Raw genomic sequence first — 21,848 nt, forward strand, 5'->3', positions numbered from 1 at the left:
AGAGAGAGAGAGAGAGTGCGAGAAAAAAAATTGGAAAATAACGCTTCTAATCTAACTAACCGAAATGTGAAAAAAATATAAGATTACAGAACACGTGTACTTTTAGCTGCGATATCCAAAGAGAAACTGGTTGATTTTGCTGCCAACCGGAGTTTTAGGGATGCCCTTTTCTCCTCCTGTCCTGTGGGACATAACCCTAAGGGGTTGCAGACTCACTGCTCTCGTAGTCCTGCTTTTTAGTGAACGATAAGAGCCCTTCGCGTGTAAAAACTTTTCCAAAAAAAAAATCAAATTTTTCCATTCGAAAATAAAAGTGTCAAAAAATGGAAAAAAATAAAAAAAGATATTAAAATTTAATGACATGAAAAAAAGTTCATTTTCAGTAATTGCAAATGTGGAAAAAATCAGAGAAAGTGTTTGAAAATTTCTAAGTGTAAAAAAATATATGAAGAAGCAAGTAAAGAAAAGAAAAATATATAACCTTAGATATAAAAATATTTTTTAATTTCGAGAATACTTATCAAGTTTCCACATTGCAAAAATAGAAAAAATTCGTATACCAAAATATTTGAATACTAATGAGAATTTTTAAATGCACAAGAAAAATCTCGTAATGAAAACTATTAGAAAATTATGTATAAAAATAATTAGAATTCAAATATATAATTTTTCTGTTGAGTAATAAATTTTAAATTTGATCCATTAATTAATTTTCAAATTTTCTGAGTGAAAAAAAATTTATTTCACAGATAAAATTAAGTAATTTTTTATCAGTAAGAAAACAATTTTATTTCACCGATAAAATTACTCTCATAATTCGAATTACTAAAAATAATTACTAATTTAAAATTTAAATTAATAACTGACTTTTTGCTTTTGAATTAGTAAATTTTACTAATGAATAGTAATTTCGACAAATTAATTTCCAAAATTTGGTAATTTAAAATTAGAGTCCTTTTGAATTAATAATTTTACTAATAAATAGTACCTAATTTCTACTAATTTAATAGCAAAATTTATTAATTTAAAATGCGACTGACTTTTTACTTTTGAATTAGTAAATTTTACTAATAAGTATAGTAATTTCTACAAATTTATTAGCAAAATTTACTAATTTAAAATTCGGGACAAACTTTTTGCTTCTGGATTAGTAAATTTTACTAATAAATAGCAATTTCTACTTATTTATTAGTAAAATTTACTAATTCAAAAGAAAAAACTCCGATAATTCAAATTAGTAAACATTATTACTAATTCTAGAGAGTAAAAAGTTTTTTATCAATAAGAAAAAAAAAATTAAAACCATTATAGTAATTAGTAAAATTCAATTTTTTTTTAATAATACACGTAAAAAATTTGATTCAAATTAACGACTACTTGTCTCTTATGAAATAAATATTTAATTTTCCATGAAATTATTTTTTGCTTAAATCAAGTAAATTGTATTTTCTTCAAATACAGAAATTATTGGTTCAAATAAAATTTATTTGATTAAAGTAAATATTTAATTAACTGTTGAAGTTAACGATCAAATATTTAATATTTGATAATAGACAAGTTGTCGGTTATTTGAATGAAATAAATTTTTTTTTTTGGTGAAAAAAATTAAATTAAATGCGTTTCTAAGATTAAATAATTTTTCATCAGTAAAATGAAATTCCAGAATTAAATTAAACTTACGGATCATAAAATATATGAACCGAAAGCAAAAGAATTAAATTAAATTATTTTCAATTTTTTTTTTATTTTTTTAATTTTACAAAAATTTGTAAACTAAATTTAATTAAATCTAATTATAAAATAAATTAACGAATTTCTACAATTTTCTCAACACAAAAAAATCCCCTCTTCACATTTGTTTGTTCTCAATTGTGAAGCATAGCCCTTACTATTTTCGTCTGTCTAATATTGGACGAATTCGAATGATCGTGAAGCGGATGTTGTGCTTTGCGCATACGCAATGTATTTTCCGGAGTAATACACATAAAAAATGTACCTACAATAACAACAACAACAACAAAAAAAAGAAAGAGATGTTCACTACACAATATAAATTTTCATTGCCATTTTCTCTGAGACCTATTATAAGCATACCTAAATTATACCAACATTTTTTTTTCTTTTTTTTTTTTTGAACGCTTTTCTTTCTCTTCCATCTAAAGCATAAAGCTTTTGAAAATAAATCTGATGCTTAAAGCTTTCAACATTCTTTAACTTCACAAAGGTTTTCTTTCTTTGGTAGCTTTCTGAATTTAATGGAAACTTTTATGATCATCCTATACAGTATAGAGAGCGAAAAAAATAATAGAAAAAAATTTTTTTTCTATTACCAAAAAAGAAAAATTGTCATTCGAAGCAGGAAATTAATGTGTGTATTTTTTAATGTTCATTGGAATTTTCAGTCACGGCGAAAAAGCAGGGGCAAAAAATACCAGTAAGCTTAATACTTACTGTGTATAGTTAATTTATTTATTAAGTTTTAGAATTGTATATTGTAATTATAAAAAGGTAAATTTAAATTTTCAGTTAGGGCGAAAATATAAAGAAGAAAAATAAAAGTAAATTTATAATTAATAGTCCCTAGTTAATCATATATTAAATATTATAATTATATATTGTGAGCACAACAGGAAAAATTAATTACTAAAAATTAAATTAATTATAAAAAGGTTAATTAATAATAAGGTAAATTAATAATAAAGAGGAAAATTAATTACAAGGAGGTAAATTAATTCCAAAAAGTAATATCGGTTACCCCCAATCAGATACAAAATTTAATTGAATTTCAAAAAGAAAAGTCAGTGTAATTTATATAAATATGTTTTTAATTGAAAAAGTTTAAAATTATATTAAAATCGAAGCAATGTGAGACAAAAAACTGCAAAATCTACCGTGACAAATTATTTTTAATCGCGAAGATTATGACACGCTAGTTTCTTTATGCCTTCCGCAGAAACTCTGCTTGCGAAAAGCTCTACCTCGTAAACCACGCGAGATATGACGCTAACGGCTTACGTTCTCATGAAGGGTAGGTGAAACTTTGCACGAGATTCAGTAATTAAATCCCTGTTTTTATAGTATAACTCTACACAGGTATTTTGAGAACTTAAAAACCAACGACTGAGAAATTTTTCTCACTCAAATCAACATTTCGACTTTATTGATCAACGGAGAGGAAAAAACAATAATAAAAAAAATAATAAGTGAAAAAAATAATAAGAAAACAAAATACTAAGAAAAACCAAGTCATTGAGAATTGAAAAAAGAAATTTTTCTCAAGGAATTAAAAACTATAGTTTCAAAATATCAAGTAGTAGTTCTAATCATGGTCCTTTATTAGTTTCTAAAGTTACGAGAATTTAAATCATCCTGTCTGAATAAATCTTTGTTTTACTACTGAAAACACGTAGTAAAATTTTAAAATTTATCTCATGATTTAAACATGGTGTTATATTACTGAAGCTTAAATTACAAGCATTTAGATTGTAGGGGCTGACTAGAAATTGTTTGTACTACTTATGGTTTATTTTTTAAAATATGTTCTGTCTGATTGAATCGAGCTTACACTACTGATTCGAGAAATTCGAGACTCTCAGAAATTTTTGTCTGACTAAAATTTGCTGTCACTACTGAATTTTTCTATTCATACTGAAATTAATTAATTATTAATTAATTATAGTATCTAAACAAAGTCCGATTAAATTTTTTTTGCTACTGTTAAATAAAATCGAACGAATTTAAACAAATATAAAAGTTTCTTAATTTTAAAGTCTGACTAAAGGTTTACTTTTACTACTGAAACACAGATAATAATTACTTGAATGCAATTGTCTGACCAAAACTACATATTTACTACTTAAATAAAAAATAATACTACTTAAAATTTCAAATAATAATTTACAAATCTCCAAACATTGGTCTGACAATAAATCTCTTCTACCACTAAATCCAAATAAAAACAAACTATTAAAAAAATTTCTCCAAACAAGTTAAATATCTTGAGAAAAAATCCAATTACAAGTAAAATATGACCTTACAAAAAGAAATAAATTTCGCGTCAGTAGGAAATTTTTTTCACAAAAGTTGTTCAAAAACTGAAATTATTTTATCGTTTGTGTTAATCGTAATAAAGTTGAAGTTTGATTTTCTAAATTGATATATTTCAAAGGTAAGCAGAAAATTTTCTTGGGATAAAAAAAGTATAAATCAGAAAAGTTTACTGGAATAAAAAACGAAAGTGGCAAGGCTGTCGTGAATTGAGAAGTGGAGTGCAAAAAAAGGCATGAAATGCTTTTGCTAATGGTACACGACCTGTGTGACAAGGAAATGGCCATTAATCTTTGTCAGTAGATCAATGACCTAAAGCATTTTTTAAAAAGAAAACGTGCTATATGCAAATACATCTTTAAGAACATTTACGATAATCTTACGTCACACACAATACATTAATTATATTGTAATCTCAATATATTCGGAAATGAGTATATTAGACAAATGTTCTTTTTTCAAATTCTATTAAAGTTATATTAATTGAAAAATTGAATAAAAATAAAAATAAGACTAAAAACGTAAAAGTAAATAAAATAAAATAAAATAAAATAAAATAAAAATAAGAGTAAAAACGTAAAAGCAAACAAAATAAAATATATAAATAAGATTAAAAATAAATAGAAAGAAGAGGAAAAATAAATCTTCCATAAAAAAATTCTCCTTCAAAAACATATCTAAAAAATTACCAAAAAATTTTAATTGAAATTGGATTTAAATTGAAATTATCCGTCTAGCAAAATAAAGCAAAAAAAAAAAAAATTCACCTCAAAAGTTTTCTACTCACTAAAAATCTAAAATTCTCACACGTTACTTTTATCCGCAACTTGAAGAATTGAATATTTCAAGAAATAAAAATTCCCAAGTGGAAAAGTCGCTGTTCACAAGCGTTATATTCAACTGCAATTTGTAAATTTCCACCTGTGCACAACACCTGAAGACAATTTTTAAAAAGAAAACTTTCCTTAACTTTATTTAATCCCATATATACAACTTTTTATTCAATACGACATTAGAAAGAACAAAACATAAAATATTTTTATTCCCCCCCCAACTACAAAAGAAACAAAAAAAAAACAAACAATAATAATCATTAAATCAAACAGTTGATTTATCATTTTCCTACTCTACACATATATACATATAATATTCGAACATTGGCTAGACTTATGAAACCAGAATTGTTCGGGAATATGAACTATTACAATCCACATGTAAAACAGGGGCATTAAAGCTGAAGCAATTAATGTTTAGAACAAGCGACTGCAACGTGTATATGCAATGATTTGTTCGCGTGCCACTCGCTCGTTTTATCACCATCCACGCATTCCTGTTGTTATACTGTACAACGCAAGCGGTTCAAAGTGAAGATGAAAAATTTGGTAATTATTCAGAATAACCACTAGATCTGCATATCAATTATTTCTCCCCTCCCCTTCCCCCGCCCCAGACAATGACAAATAATTCTCAATACAAAAAAAAATATGAAACAATGAGATATTTTTCTTGGGTTGAGAAATAATAATAATTATTATTATAAAATAATTAATATACTTGTACTTAATTGTATGTAAAAATTGAGATATATCCTCAAAAAAACTGAACGAAAAATATTGTTCGCTTCGCAACATTTTTGATTCGTTTTTTGTCTCAATTTGACATCCTCAGAAAAACTGTGACCGAAAAATATTGTTAAAAAGTGTATTTTTAAATGATAATTGAATAATTTGTTACAAAAATATGAAAAACGAAGATTTTCATTTATATAGTTTAATAAAAATTGTTGTATATTTATTAAAATTAATATTCGAACACTTATTAACTTTTTTCGCTGATCAATGAAGTATATTTTTAATCCGTACATTAAAATAGAAAGCAGAGGAAAATTTAAATTGGAAGTAAATAAAAATAAATATATAATATGAATAGAAATTCAAACAGAAAATAAATAAAAATTAAAATAGAAAATCAATAGAAATTAATATAGAAAGTAAATGAAAATTAAAATAGAAAATAAACAGAAATTAAAAGAGACTTCTCTAAATTTGAATTATTAAAAATATTAACTAATTTGAATTAGTCACTGACTAACTATTTCAAATTAGTCCTGATTTTTACTCATTTAAATTTTGAGAGAAAGTAAATATGAATTAAAATAGAAAATAAATTGAAATTAAAAAAGCAAAATGTTAATTAGTGACTAACTTTTTGATTTAAAATTAGTAAATTTTAATAATAAATTAGTGAAAATTACTAATTCAAATTTTAATAGAAAGTAAAAAAGAATTAAAATTAAAGAAAAATATAAATTAAAACAGAAAGTAAAAGAAAATTAAATAAAAAATAAATAGAAATTAACTCTCTAAATTTTAATTACTAAAAATACACGGAGAGAAAATTATATTAAATTTTGTAAAAGTATTTCACAATTTAGAGCAAAAATGCGACAAAGCGAAATTTTAAAATAAAAAATACTAAACTTTAAAAAAACTTATGTGAAATTTAGTATATAATTATATAAAATATAAGAATTTTAGTTAAATTTTAATATAACTTTACTAAATTTCATACTATTTCTTTCACTGTTTAGTATTTATTAGTAAATTTTACTAATAAAAATTAGTAGAAATGAATAAATTAGTAGAAATTACTAATTCAAAAGCAAAAAGTTAATTAGTTACTAACTTTTTGACTTTGAATTAATAAATTTTACTAATAAATTAGTAGATATGACTATTTATAAGTAGAATTTACTAATTCAAAAACAAAAAGTCTGTAATTATTTCAAATTAGTTAACATTTTTACTAATTAAAATTTTGAGAGAAAGTAAATAAATATTAAATTAGAAAATAGACTTAAATTAAAATAACAACTGAATTAAAATTAAAATAATAAATAAATATCAAATAAAAATAAAAACTAAAATAAAAAATATACATTTACCAAATAAAAATCTAAATAATCCTAAATAAAAATCTGGCTAAAAGAAACTGAAGACCTCCGGGAATAATTCAAAAACTCTCTCAGAAATTTTTTTTTACTTCGAAATAAACTTGGCATGTTTTGATTTCAATTTAATAATTTTTCTTTCCCCTTAGCTGTGTATTTTTCTGTAAAGTTATTTGTTCCTTTACTTTTTACTCAAGAAAATATCCTTCTAACCTATCACATCACGTTTTTAAGCTCCCTTTTCTCCTACACCATATACTTAAAACTTCGTTTTTCATCTTATCCGCCCATTTTATTTTCATTAGGTTCCTATATACCGACGTTTTTCCTCTCTTCACATGTTTCCACCATCCATATTGTCATCGCCTATATATATATATATACATGTTGCGCATTTTTCCCCCCAAAAAAAAACTCTTTGCAATATTCTTACACATTTTCTGTGAAAATAATATGTACACTCGAAAATTTCCATATAATTTTATATTATGAATTTAATTTTTAATAAATTTTAGATGTTAGTAATTAGTTTCTTAAATTCTAAATTAGTAAAATATTAATAAAATTTCCACTACGATTGATTGATAATTGACTAAAATATCGCGCATTATTATAAATTATAAATTAAAATTATTCTCAAAAAAACAGTTTTTTAATTATAATAAAGTTTTTGAGGGATAAAATGGTGGTTCAATTTCTCCACCTGAGAACGCCAAGGTCGCCGCCAGGTGGCGAGAAATCTAATTTCGTCGACTGAACTGCCATCTGACGGTGACCTTGGCGTTCTCAGGTGGAGAATAGCATCTCCATATTGAATCTTAAAATATTCGTCAATATTTATAAATTCTATTTTTATAATCACATCAGACTTAATTTTTCAATTTAGAACTTTTGACAATTAATATAAACGAATTTATTTATTTATTTAAAAAATAACCTAAAATATAAAAGAGCCGGTAAAAAAAAAAAATAAACTGTAAATCCTGATTTACAGGTGGGTAAATTATCCCAAAAAAAAACAGAATAAAATGCGAAAAAGTGGTGAAAAAAATATTTTTGAATTAACTTTTGACTGACAGTGAGAAAATGTGCACCTGGTCTCGTGTATCGTGAAAACGTCAAGTTAAGTGCAAGAAAGGTATGCGATATGTGTATGTGCATCGCGTACTTATACACACATTTATTGTATATATATATGTCTATATATAAATGTGTGTCTCAGGAAACTAGCCGAATACGGGGACCCAACCCCATATTCTCGGATATAGCCAACTGTGCTGCTCTTACTCCGTCTTTCCAATCGGAAATCAATAGCAACACCGTCGTAACAACCCCATTGCTTTCGGTCGTCTTTAATCGCATCCGTATTCACCTTACACCAATTAAACTATATTGAATACCAAAGCACATCCACCTCTACGACTCAATTAACAACCTTGCGAACTCCACTAACTTACTTCTACTTTTTCTTCCCCTTTTTTTTTTGCTACTTTTTTTCTTTCATTTCTTTTCTCTTCCGCGCAGTTATTTAAAAAAAAAGACTCTCAGTTGACCCCATTTAGTTATTCATAAACGCATCAAGTGGAAGTACCATTCTATTTTCCCAAGTGAAGAGAACCATTATATTTCCATTTCTTTGTGCCCTATAATGGAGGATGATTAAACGAGCTCCACGAGATTTATTGAAATAATATTGAATATTATATTCTCTCCTAAGTTATTATTTTTAAAGAACTTTCGGTTTAATTTCTCTTTACAAAAAAATCGAATCTTTTTGTTTTATTTTGGTCTTTAAATAACTCAATTTTCTTCGGTTTAGATAATATTCATTTTGTAAAATATTTCTCTTTAATCTATTGGAATGTTCAATGTTAATTATTACTCGTTTCATAATTTTAACTACTTTACTAGTTAAAATTACTTTTTAATAATTAATTTAATAATTACTTTTCAACAATTAATTTAATAATTACTTTTTAATCATTTTTATTCTGTAGCAACATTTACAAATAAAAATTATAAAAGAGTAATTCGCAGTAAATTTCAATACCCATGATAAAACTTTGCCAACCTATTTGTTATGTTTTATCACTTTCGATTTTTGTAGGAATAATGCGATCATTAACACCCAATAATAATAATTTATTAATCAATATACACCCAAAAATAAATTTATTTGAACCAAATGTAAATTATTTAAATTTTAAGTTGATAAAAAGTATACTTTTCTCAGAGCCTGCTAAATTATTAAATTGATTCAAATAACAATTTTTATTACACAATTTTTATTTGATTCAAATAAAATGTTTATTTGAAACAAATGAAATGTTTATTTGAACCGAATAAAAATTTTTTCAAAGAAATAAAAGTTTCTTGAAGCAAATAAAAAAGTTTAGTAGGCTCTGAATTAAATCAAGTTTACCACAAAAATTTTATTTTGTTTTTCCTAACTTTTCCCAGATTTCCAGACAGAAAATTGACTTTTTCCTTATCTCTATTACAAACAAATTCAAGGGAAATTCAATGATAAATAAAGATAACTTTTAGCAGCAAAAATTTAATTTAAAACTTTGAGAGTGTTTATCTATTTTGAAAATAAAATTATTTACTGTCGCTAACTTTCCTCGATGAATTATTTTCATAAGATTCAGTAAAATTCTTTTTAAAAATTCAATTATTTCTAATAGAATTTCAGAAAATGTCAATTATTTCAAAAATTTTCAATTATTTATTTATAAAAACTCAATTATCTTCAAACTGTAGACTTGAAATATTTTGAAAAATAAATTTTTCAGAATTTTAAATCAAACTTTTAGAAATTTTAATTTCTTACAAAAATTGTCAAGTTAAAATCTTTTTAAACTAAACTAATTTTTAAACTAATTAATAGAAAATTTTAATTGTAACTCTTTTGAAATTAAATTAGTTTAGATGCAATTTTGAACCTTTAATGCTAGTTTTTCAACTAATAAACATTTTACTTTTTGTAAAATTCATTATTTAGTAATTATGAAACAAAAATTCCTTGAAAATTCGATATTTTTAAATTTCCAACAAAATTCTTTAATAAATTTAATTATTTTCAATTCAGTTTCACAAAAATCAATGAATTTTATAATTCTTAAACAAAATGTTTTCAAAAAATCAAGTAACTGAAAATAATTAAATTAAACTTTATATTTTTCTCCCTGAATTTAAAAAAAAATTATTTAAAACTTACATAATTTTTTAAATAAACAATTAATTATTTTTAGGTTTCTTTAAAACAATTAAAATTTTCAAAGATTTGAGTTTAAAACTTTCTGAAATTCAATTAATTCTGAAAGTTTCAACTATTTTCAAGTAAAATCTTCTCTAAATTAATTATAAATTTTTAACTTGAAGTAATTTATTTTAAAATTTTCTAATTTCTAAAATTACTTTAATTATTTACTAAAATTAAATTAAATTAATAAAATTTAATTAAATTAAAATTTTGTGTTAAAATTCACTATGATTCAAAAGCTTTTAAGATAGAAGAAAATTCAAAGTGAATTCAAGGTTTTCAAATTGTTTAAAAATATTTTTGGAAGCAAAAAACCAGAATTTTTGCAGTTATTCTAAAAATTTGTTTTTTTCAGTACTTTTTATAAAGCTCTCTGACTTTTTCCTGATTTTCCTAATTTAATTTTTTCTGACTTCCCTGATTCTCCTCATCTGCTCTCTAAATTTAAATTAGTGAAAATGTTTATTAATTTGAATTATTGACTTTTTTCTTTTGAATTAGTAAATTTTAATAATAATTTAGTAGAAATTACTATTTATTAGTAAAGTTTATTAATAAATTAGTAGAAATTACTATTTCTGAGTAAAATTTAGAATTTTATTACTAAAATTATGTTTTATTGCACATTTTTCAATCAGCATAGAATAATCCTCGAGTTACTAAATATTAGTTTCGAAAAACGTAAAAATTGTTGATTTTTTAGAAGAAGTTAAAAACCAAAAAATACAAAAAAAAATATTTATTTCAATCCATTCAAAAAATCGATTACTTATCTATTATCAAATACATATTTACTTGCTTTCTAAATTTGAATTAGTAAAAATGTTAAATAATTTAAATTAGTGACTGACTTTTTGCTTTTCAATTAGTAAATTTGACTAATAAATAGCACTTTCTACTAATTTATTAGTGTAATTTACTAATTTCAAAGCAAAAATAAAAATTTGTTTATTTTCTCTCTAAATTTGAATTAGTACAAATATTTACTAATTTAAATTAGTGACTGACTTTTTGCTTTCAAATTAGTAAATTTTACTAATAAATAGTAATTTCCACTAATTTATTAGTAAAATTAACTAATTCAAAAGCAAAAATAAAAATTTGTTTATTTTCTCTCTAAATTTTAATTAGTAAAAATATCTACTAATAGAAATTAGTGACTGACTTTCTGCTTTTGAAATTTGAATTAGTAAATTTTACTAATAAATTAGTAGAAAATAGTATTTATTAGTAAAATTTACTAATTGAAAAGCAAAAAGTCAGTCACTAATTTAAATTACTTAACATTTTTACTAACTCAAAAAAGAGAGAATAAAATAATTTTTATTCAGAACAATTAAATTGTGATACACTGAAATTATTGCTTCAAAAATAATTTCATTGATTTGAATAAAAACTATTTGATTTACGTATATATTTATTCGATAATAGACAAGTAATTAGGTTATTATTGAATCTGTTAAATTTTTTTTTCAGTGCTCCCACTAAACAGCTAATTGTGATGAAGAACTATAACAGAAAAATTATTGCATTCTTTCTTTTATAAGTAACTTAGAAAAAAAGGAATAAAATTTTGTATATAAAATAAAAATGGAGGCATAAAAAATAAAAAGATAATAAGAAATGCATGAAGGTGGATGAAGAAAATGAGTGGGGAGTCGATGGAGGGAATAATTCGGTTATTTGGTATAAGATTGAGAAGGAGGAAGTTGAAACGGAGAAGGGAAGGTGTAAACGAAGGCAAGGCAGCGGTCGTTGCCCGTTTAACGTCAATGCCAATGTCAGGGTTTTTCCGTACAGTAACCTCCCCAGCAACCCCTATATCAAGTCAACATTGCTCTTTTCTCCTCGCTGAAAAAGTCTATATTCTACTTTTTATTTCCACCAACAGATATCGCACTTACTAACTTCTCCACTTCAATTATTTTCGAATGTTCATATTTTGCACGTCGGACATTTACCCTCCTGCAAACATATCCGTCGAGTTTGCACGTTTAAAACGGGTTTCAAACCAGACTACATCGATAAAACAGTTTCATATCTTGCGAAAAGGGTGCAAAAAAAATATTTCCACTTATCTCTTACTTTTATAAATTAATTTTTACCAAACTAATCAAACTAAACTAATTTAGAAAACTTTTTAAAACCCGAAAATCCAGAACGAAAAAATTTAATTCTGATTCAAAATTACTTTATTATGTCAAATTTTTTCGAAAAAGAAATAATTACTTCTACCCTTTTATTAAAAACAAAATAAAAGTTAAACTACGCAAATTAGAAGCAAAAATATTCAAAGTCGCAAAATGCTAATAAAGCGACAAACTCATTATGATGTAAATTTTCCGTTTTGAAAAGAATTCTATTTCGAGAGAGTAAATTGATAGAATGAAGAAAAATATTTCGATATGGAAATGAAGAAAAACGGTACAGCTAACTAGAGGGGAAGAAAAAATTTTAAACTATGAATAAAAAAGCAAGACCACAAAAAACATGTCAAAAGAAATTGTTATTAAATAAATAATAAACAAAAGAGAAATTAAAAAAAACTTCGACAGTAGAGGAAATTAAATTACAAAAAGCAGAAAAATAGAGGAAACAAAGAAAGAAGCTAATTTTTTATATTTATACATGTAAAGTGTAATCATGTTTGACAAAACAAAAGGGCAGAGGTAAAAGTTTGTATTACAGCTATGCATTATAGTACTGTCTATAACCATATACCACAAAGCCACTTTGCTTTGATTGCTCTATTACACCTATCTCCTTTTTTTTAATTAAAATTCATGAAGAACATAATTTCTCTCAGCAAACAAGAAAACACAAATAACCTTATCTAACGAAACGTATAAATTCCTTTCTTTAAATTAATAACATTTTTTTTATTAATATTTTAGCTTTACTTCACAATATTATTTCTCACGTTAAATTTTTATTGCTTTTAAACTCAAGGTATCGCATTATTTTACTTTTGAAACCAAGGTGTCAAATCTTTTTACTTTTATCAGTAGATAACTGACTGAAAGAAAGCGAATTTTAAAAATTGTAAAAAAATTTTTCTAATCAAAAAATTACAAAAATAATAATAATAATAATAATAAATAAGGGTTGACACAAAAATTTTAATTTATGTTTTCCTGACTTTTCCCAGATTTTCAGACATAATTTTTACTTTTTCCCTGATCTCTATATTACAAACCAATTCAAGAGAAGTTCAATTATAAAAAATGATAAAAATATGATTTAAAACTTAAATAGTTTCTTCATATTTTAAAAATAATATTAATTACTATCGCTGAATTCCCTCGATTATTTAAAAAAATTTCAATAAAATTCTTCTTATTAATTCAATTACTTCTAATAGTAGAATTTTAGGAAATTTTAATTATTTCAAAAATTTTTATTATTTGTTTATAAAAATGCAATTATTATCTTTAAAAAATAGACTTGAAATATTTTTAAAATTAAATTTTTCAGAATTCTAAATAAAACTTTTCGAAAGTTCAATTTTTTACAAAAATTTTAAGCTTAAATTTAAGCCAATTTTTATAAACAAACATTTAATTTAAAACTTTTTAAATTTCTATCTATTTTAAAAATAAAATTAAATATTGTAGATAACTTCTTCCAATTATTTTCAAAATTTTCAATAAAAAACTTAAAAAGTTAAATTATTTTAAAGAATTTTAGGAAATTTTAATTATTTCGAAAAATTTCAATCACTAAAAATTTAATTACCTATAAAGAAAATAAAACAGAAATATTAAAAAAAAAATTTATTCTTTAGAATTTTAAGCAAAATTTTTTAAAAATTCGAATTTAAAACAAAATTTTAAATTTAAATCCTTAAAATTGTTTAAAATATAAAAATTAAATTTTTCACTCTTCCACCAAAACGAAATTAAAATTCAATTTGTTTTTTTCTTTTAAAAAATTAAACTAAAACTTCTTAGAAGTCCAATTTTTTCAGAATTTAAAAAAGTATTTAAAATTTACTTATATATTTTTATTCATTAATTCTTATGTTTTTTTTATTTTTTAATTTTTAATGTCATTAAAACAATTAAAATTTTTCAAAAATTTTAGTTTAAAACCTTCTGAAATTAAATTAATTCTTACAACTGCAACTATTTTAAATAGAATTTTTTCTAAGTTAATTATAAGTAATAACAAAAATATTTTTGGACGCCAACCGTTGTCTATTATGAAATAAACATTTAATTGAATCAAGTAATTTTTCTTTAAATCAATTAAATTTGCTTCAAATACTGAAATTATTGCTTCAAATATAATTTATTTAATTTAAATAAAAATTTAAATAATTATTTGATTATTTAAATATTTATTTATTTAAATATTCAATTAAATATAGATTTTATAATAGACAAGTAATCCGTTTTTTGAATCAAATAAATTTTTCCTTCATGGTTCGTACAATCAGTCACTAATTCAAATTATTTTCTACAAACATAAATTTATTTTCTTAAAATTTAAAATTAAAAAACATTTTCTGAGTTAAAAACAAAAATTATAATTATTTTCATCAGAAAGAATTACGAATTGTCAAAATTCAGTCTAAAATTTTCTTCCTTTATTAGAAAAATAATATTTTCAAATATTTAGTAATTACGAATAAAAACAAAACATTCTATTCTATCTTAATTTCTATTGTAATTTCAATAATTGTTATTTGATGCACATAATTAATTATATTAATGGTATCAGTTAAAGAGCGTTTCGAAGTAATACCGCTTAATGGTCATTTAATGAAATGAAGCGAAATTATTGATCAATTTGTTGTGTGTCTAGTACAAAATTCAATTATCCAGACATGGATCCAAATTGTCTATCTGGATAAGAGTGTAATGATTCAGAAAACCCTTGTTCCGAGAAATTAATTGTAAACGCAAATAATTGAACTACATTACTTGGATAGTAAATTAATTTTTTTAAATTAATTCCCCTCCTTATTTTTCTTACCAAAAAAAAAATAAAATTTCCTTCTAATTTCAAAATATAATTGCTAAATCAGTAAAACAATAAAACAATTAATAAACAATATTCAAAACTCACCCTCTGTTTATCCAGAAGCTGCATAATTTCGTCGATGTCTCCGACAACAACAATCTGTTGACGTAGCATCTCTTCCTCTACTGTGAGCCAATCTCTAATCTGTAAATCAAATAATAGCCAATAAATTAATAACTCATATTAAAAATGAAAAATAAACAAAATATTTCCATTCGATAATAATTTTTTTCGTTTTTAATTACGAATCACCTACAAGAAGAAATTTTCTCATTTGATGTTCTGTTAATGAAGTTTGAATTGTCTTTTTTTTTTTTTTTTGTCCAATATCGAATTATTACACTATCGAATTTCCATAATGATTGGTAACAACTTTCGATAATAAATCTTTCACGACTGGCCAGGCGAGAGAAATATTACCAATGTGTGGAAATCGGTATGAACGAACGAGAGAGAAAAGTGTCATGGGTTTGGGGACCAAAACAGAACCGGAATCAGGGTGTTTGCAACCGGAAATTAACAGGGAGTGTCTGCTCGTAAGTGGCTGACTTCGATTCACTCCATTTGACAACACATGTCATTACAAAAGCTTTAAGGTCAATGGCAACATCTTGATATGTCTAAGTACCCTTTATAATTATCTAACAATAAATCAAGAAAAATAAATATAAAAAAAAGAAACAAATAAAGCAAAAAAATCAATACAGTCAAGAATGAAAAAATCAAAAACAAAAAAGTAAATCTAAAAATAAATGTATAAAGATAACAATGTTCTATAAATAGAAAGAAATTTTCACTTTCACTACTCTCTAAATTAGAATTAGAAAAAAAGTCAGTCACTAATTTAAATTAGTCAACATTATTACTAATTCAAATGTAAAGTAAATTCTTTTTAATTTTGAAATTTACTCACAAAATTAAAAAAATTATCTTTATCAAATAAGATCAATTAATTAAAGAAATTATTTTCTAATAATAAAAGTTACTGTAAAATTGAAAAATCTTAATGTAGAGCAAGATTTCAAATTTAATTTCAGAAGTTCCATTATTAAATTATTTAAAAAGAATTCAATTTCATCCAAAAGAGATTCAAGGTATTAAAAATTCACATTGTCTGGAGACTATACGAACTCGAAATAATTTGATACAAATTATTATAAAAAATTCAATTACTTTACTTAATTACAACGTTTGTTCATTCACTTTAAGTAAAATTTCACTGGATTAAAATTAAATTATAAATCGCTGTTCAAAATTAATAAAATCACATTAAATTAATTCTGACACATTGAACTGTAACATTTTCTCATCATTTTTCACATAAACATCATTTAAAAATTGAACAGAAATTTTAAAAATTGATACGTACTGAAATTCACTGAAAAATTATTTTCCCTTGGTCAATAATTGGAAAATTAAATTACTACGATCACAATTATCTGTTTCCTTAAAAAATTATTTTCTAAAACTAAGTGACAAGAAGGTGTAGAAAAAAATTATAATTTTCAAAAACAATTTGCCAATTACTTACAATTTTTTTATTTTCAAAGGTTTTAATAATATTTCTCGAAACAATTCAATTATTTTCAAAAATTTTAATAACATTCTTGTCAAGAATTCAATAATTTTCAAAAATAATAAAATTCATCGCAGACATTCAATTATTTTCGAAAATTTTAATAGAATCCTTTCCAAAAATTCAATTATTTTCAAAAGTAGGTAATAGAATTATTCAATTATTTTCAATACAATTTTCATAAAGTTTCTCGACAAAATTCAATTCTTTAAAAAAATTTCTATGAAATTTTTTAAAATAATTCAATTATCTTCATAAACAATAGAATTCTTTGCAAAACTATAATTATTTTTTAAAATTGTAATAAAATTCTTCACAAGAATTCAATTATCTTTACAACTCATAAAATTTTTCACAAGAATTCAATTATCTTTATAAATAATAAAATTCTTCACAAAAAATTCAATTATTTTCATAAATAACGATAATATTCAATTATTTTTAATACAATTTTAAATTTTAATAAAATTTCTAGACAAGATTCAATTTCTTAAAAATTTTAATGAAATTCTTCAAAAGAATTCAATTATTTTCATAAATAATAGAATTCTTCGCGGAATTATAATTATTTTTTAAAATTGTAATAAAATTCTTCCCAACAATTCAATTATCTTTAAAAATAATAAAATTCTTCGCAAAAATTTTATTATTCCAAAAATAAAAAAAAAATTTTCACGAGAATTCAATTATTTTCATAATTAACGAAATTATTCAATTATTTTTAATACAATTTTAATAAAATTTCTAGACAAAATTCAATTTCTTAAAAATTTTAATGAAATTCTTCAAAAGAATTCAATTATTTTCATAAATAATAGAATTCTTCGCGGAATTATAATTATTTTTTAAAATTGTAATAAAATTGTTCCCAAGAATTCAATTATCTTTAAAAATAATCAAATTTTTTGCAAAAATTCAATTATTCTAAAAATTAAAAAAAAAATTTTCATGAGAATTCAATTAACTTCAAAAATAATAAAGTTCTTCATTGAAAGTAAAATATTTAAAAAAATTTTAATAACATTCTTAGCAAGAATTTAATTAGTATCTTTAAAAATTGTAATAACATTTTTTTATAAGAATTCAATTAGGTATGTTGAATGCAATTTTAATTTAGGTTCAATTATTTTCAATACAATTTTAATAAAATTTCTATAAAGAATTCAATTATTTTAAAAAAATTTAATAAAATTCTTTAAAGAATTTAATTAATTTGAATGCAAATTTATATTGCATTCATATTTTGAATTTAATTTTATTCAGATATAAATTAATTAAAAACTTTTAAAAATTGCTCGGATTGAAAATATAATAAAAAGTTTTAAAAAATAAATGAAATCGGTGCAAAAATTAAAAAAAAAGTTAAGAGGTGACAGTCTATGATTCCTGAAATTAGTTCAAAATAATTGAATTTTAAATTATCTTCAATTAATTAAATTAATTTACTTTAAACAAATAACATTAAGTTAATTAAAGTAATTTATTTTATTTTAACTAATTCTTAATGAAATTTTACTATTTGTACGAAATTTTAAAAAAATTCTCTAGTCCACTAAACTAATTCAGAATTAGTTTGCTAATTTATTGATTAATTACCAATTTATAGTTATTTCCGGGAATACGAGGGCAAATAATTGTAATAATAAATAACAATTTATTATTTAATTACTAATTATATTTGAAAAAATACACTCCAAATAAAATAATTTTCTTACTCCACAACACAACAGAGAAAAGTAAATAAATTAAAGAAATGCACAAAATAAAACTTTAAGCAAAAGAGAAAAAAAAAATGAGTCTAGCTCTTGAAAACATTATTTAGGCATAATTTGACAGCTTTTATCACGGGGCAAAAAAAGTTTTGGTAAATCCAGTTGGGTGTTGGGGAATTTCTCTCGTTTCCTTGCGCATAAGAGCGATGAACAATTCTCTGCCCAAGGAAATAAGTTAAATGCCACATTCTTTTAGACTTGACAAGGCACGAAATTGTTAAAGTACTTTGCTCTGATGTTATACACGTTTTCTACAAGAATGAAAAATCTAGGAGAGAGTAGCGCAACTCCACGCAGGACTTTATATACATACAAAGCCTGTAAAAATTCCAAGACTTGTGGAATTTTAAAATGCGCAAGCTAAATTTATAAACTCTTTTTGTCCAAATAAGAAAAAAATGAGAGAGAGAGAGAGATCGTTAATTCGGTTCTATTAAAATTTTTTCCTTTTTAATTCAAGTTAAAAGCTTTTTTCTATTGCAAAAAAAAGAAAGGAAAACCATTTAGCTTATTTTAACTTCAATTAAATTTTTATTAGCGATTTTCTTTTTTTTTTTTTTTTTTGAGGAGGAAAATACAAACAAAATAAACATTCTCGATAAAGAGCTAAGCTCACTGTAATTGCGGACATTTAAGTTTAAATTTTAAATCGGAAAACTATCAGAACGTGATTCGATTACAGAAAAATAGAATTAAAAAACGTTTTTGATTTCATGGATTCTTTACGAGGAAAGAAAAAACATTACGTAGATAAGAGAATATGAATTGAAAATTTTTTTCCATTCGCTGGAAAATACTTTTCGATAGAAAAAGTTCCAAATGCAAAATAAATATTGAGATGAGAGATCTTTTTTATCACAAAAAAGTACTAAATGCCCAACTCCTTTTTGATTAGAAAAAATATTTTTCTATCAATATTAAAAATTAAATTAAAAATATTAAAACACATTTGAATATCAATATTAAAAATTAAATTAAAAACAATAAAATCTATTTTAATATCAATAACATATCAATAACAAAAGTTGAATTCAAAATATGTTGATATTTTCAAAAAAGTAAAAAATTACATTTTATTTTTTGTTTAAAAAATAAATTCACAAATAACAAATATGTAAATAAATTCTACTCTAAAGTGCGATAAATAATAAAAATAATAAATCTCCAACTATTGCGAAATCATGCAAAATCAAAAAATAGGAAAAACCATAAATTCAAAAAATAAATGTCTAATATAAAGAAAAAAGAAAACTTATGTTACTCCCAGGACGCACCAGTGGTTACTTATTCCAGAATATCGAATTTCACTACATATTTTACACTTCACTTCTTTTACACTTGGTAACTCTAATGTTTCAAAAAAAAAAAAGAGAGAAAAAACGATCATTGTCAACTTATTTCAAGAATAATTTCAAGGAAAAAAAATTTCAAAAGAAAAGTAGAAAAACATTAAAAAATTATTCTCAAAACCCTCATTTATCAGATTTATTATTCTTTATACACAATACTTAAAAGATTTTAAGGAAATGATCTTAAATTTTTAACCTACTTGAAAGGACATATTTTCGAAATAAAGGTTATTTGAAAGGGCAATTCTCTCTAAAGGCAGAGAAAAGCTTTTGCAACACGCAATCAAGAAATGTCACGCACAGTTACTAGGTCAATGACCAATGTGTTTTCTTCCCTCGCAGTCGTTAATTAATGATTATTTCGATAAAAGTTACGCTCTCATTGACAGAAGTTTTGAATTAAAATTTACTTTACCAAAAACAAGAACATATTTTTGACAATAAATTTCTTCTTAATTATAATTATAATTGATTTAAATACAAATTTTAGTTAAAAATTTAAAAAAATAATTGAATTTAGAAGAAATTGAAATTATTTTCAAAAAAGTTTATAAAATTCTCAAAAAATGTAATTATTTTGAAAGAATTTCAGAAAATTTCAATTATTTCAAAAAACTTTAATTACTTGTTTATTAAAATTTAAATATCTTTAAAAAATAGAACTGAGATATTTTAAAAAGATAATTCTTTAGAATTTTGAATAACATTTTTCAAAGTAATTGAATTCTTTCAACAAGTTATAATTAAAAAAAATATTTTTTTCGAATTATTTTACTACAATTTTATTTAAAATAATTGAATTGTATTGAAAAATTTTATTAAAATTTTAAAAAATGATTGAATTTATTCGAGAATTTTTATTAAAATTTTATTAAAATTAATTGAATTCCTACGAAAAATTTGATTATTTGTGAAAACAATTGAATTTCTACGAAGAATTTAATTAAAATGTTTTTATATAATTGAATTCTTTCGAGGAATTCGATTAAAATTGAAATGAAAATATAATTGAAGTCTTATGAAGAAGACTTATGAAGAAGAATTTATTGCATCAAAATTTTTGAAAATAAATAAATAATTGAATTATTTTGTGATATTTTATTAAAATTATTTTTTTTTATTATTAAATTGAATTATTAATTTCTTATAAAGAGTTTTATTAAATTTTTTAAAAGTAATTGAATTCTTCGCAAGAATTTTCTTAAAATTTTATAATTATTAAATTTGACACCTTTTTGAAATATTAATTACTTCTAAGAATTACTACGACTTCTCCTTAATTCAATTATTTTTAAAATTTTTAACTAGAATTCGTCTTCACATTAATTATTTTTAATTATTTTGAGAAAGTTATTCCAGAGTTAGATTATTAGGAAATTATTTATTATTAATTATCACTATTAATTATTAAAACTTTTTGAAAAAAAGTAAAATTTACAAAAATTTTTATCCAAACTTTTGAGAATAATTGAATTTAAAAAAAAAATGTTATTTCAATTTTTAAAAATAATTGAACCCGTTCGAGAAATTTTTTTTAAATTGCATGGAAAATATTTGAATTCCTGGAAGAATTTTATTATTTTTAAAAATAATTGAATTCTTTCGAGGAGTTCAATTAAAATTGGAATAAAGAAATTGAAGACTTATAAAATAAAATACTTTTAAAGTTCGCTTTTCAAAAATCTTTAATGAAATTCTTTAATAAATTTAATTATTTTCAATTCAAATTCACAAAATTTGTATAAATTTGAGAATTCAGTAATAGAACTTTTTTTAAGGTTTAAGTAACTGTAAAAAATTGAACTAAAAGTTCTCAAAAATCTAATTATTTCAGAATTTTAAATAAAAGTATTTAAAACCAAAA

The 21,848-nt window shown here is 22.6% G+C and overlaps 1 protein-coding gene across 8 annotated transcripts in view; it reads right to left on the reverse strand.

Annotated features, from left to right (window-relative positions):
* Window positions 1–21,848, reverse strand: part of LOC122499558 (dystrophin, isoforms A/C/F/G/H-like) — a 557,697-nt gene that overhangs the window by 413,836 nt on the left and 122,013 nt on the right. For all 8 annotated transcript variants that reach the window (XM_043607986.1, XM_043607985.1, XM_043607988.1 and 5 more), the window contains one exon: window positions 15,333–15,431. In XM_043607986.1, coding sequence (XP_043463921.1) covers window positions 15,333–15,431 — 99 coding nt within the window. The remainder of the gene's footprint in view (window positions 1–15,332; window positions 15,432–21,848) is intronic.

The sequence above is a fragment of the Leptopilina heterotoma genome, unplaced genomic scaffold, assembly GCF_015476425.1.
Source record: "Leptopilina heterotoma isolate Lh14 unplaced genomic scaffold, ASM1547642v1 Lhet_169, whole genome shotgun sequence".
NCBI lineage: Eukaryota > Metazoa > Arthropoda > Insecta > Hymenoptera > Figitidae > Leptopilina > Leptopilina heterotoma.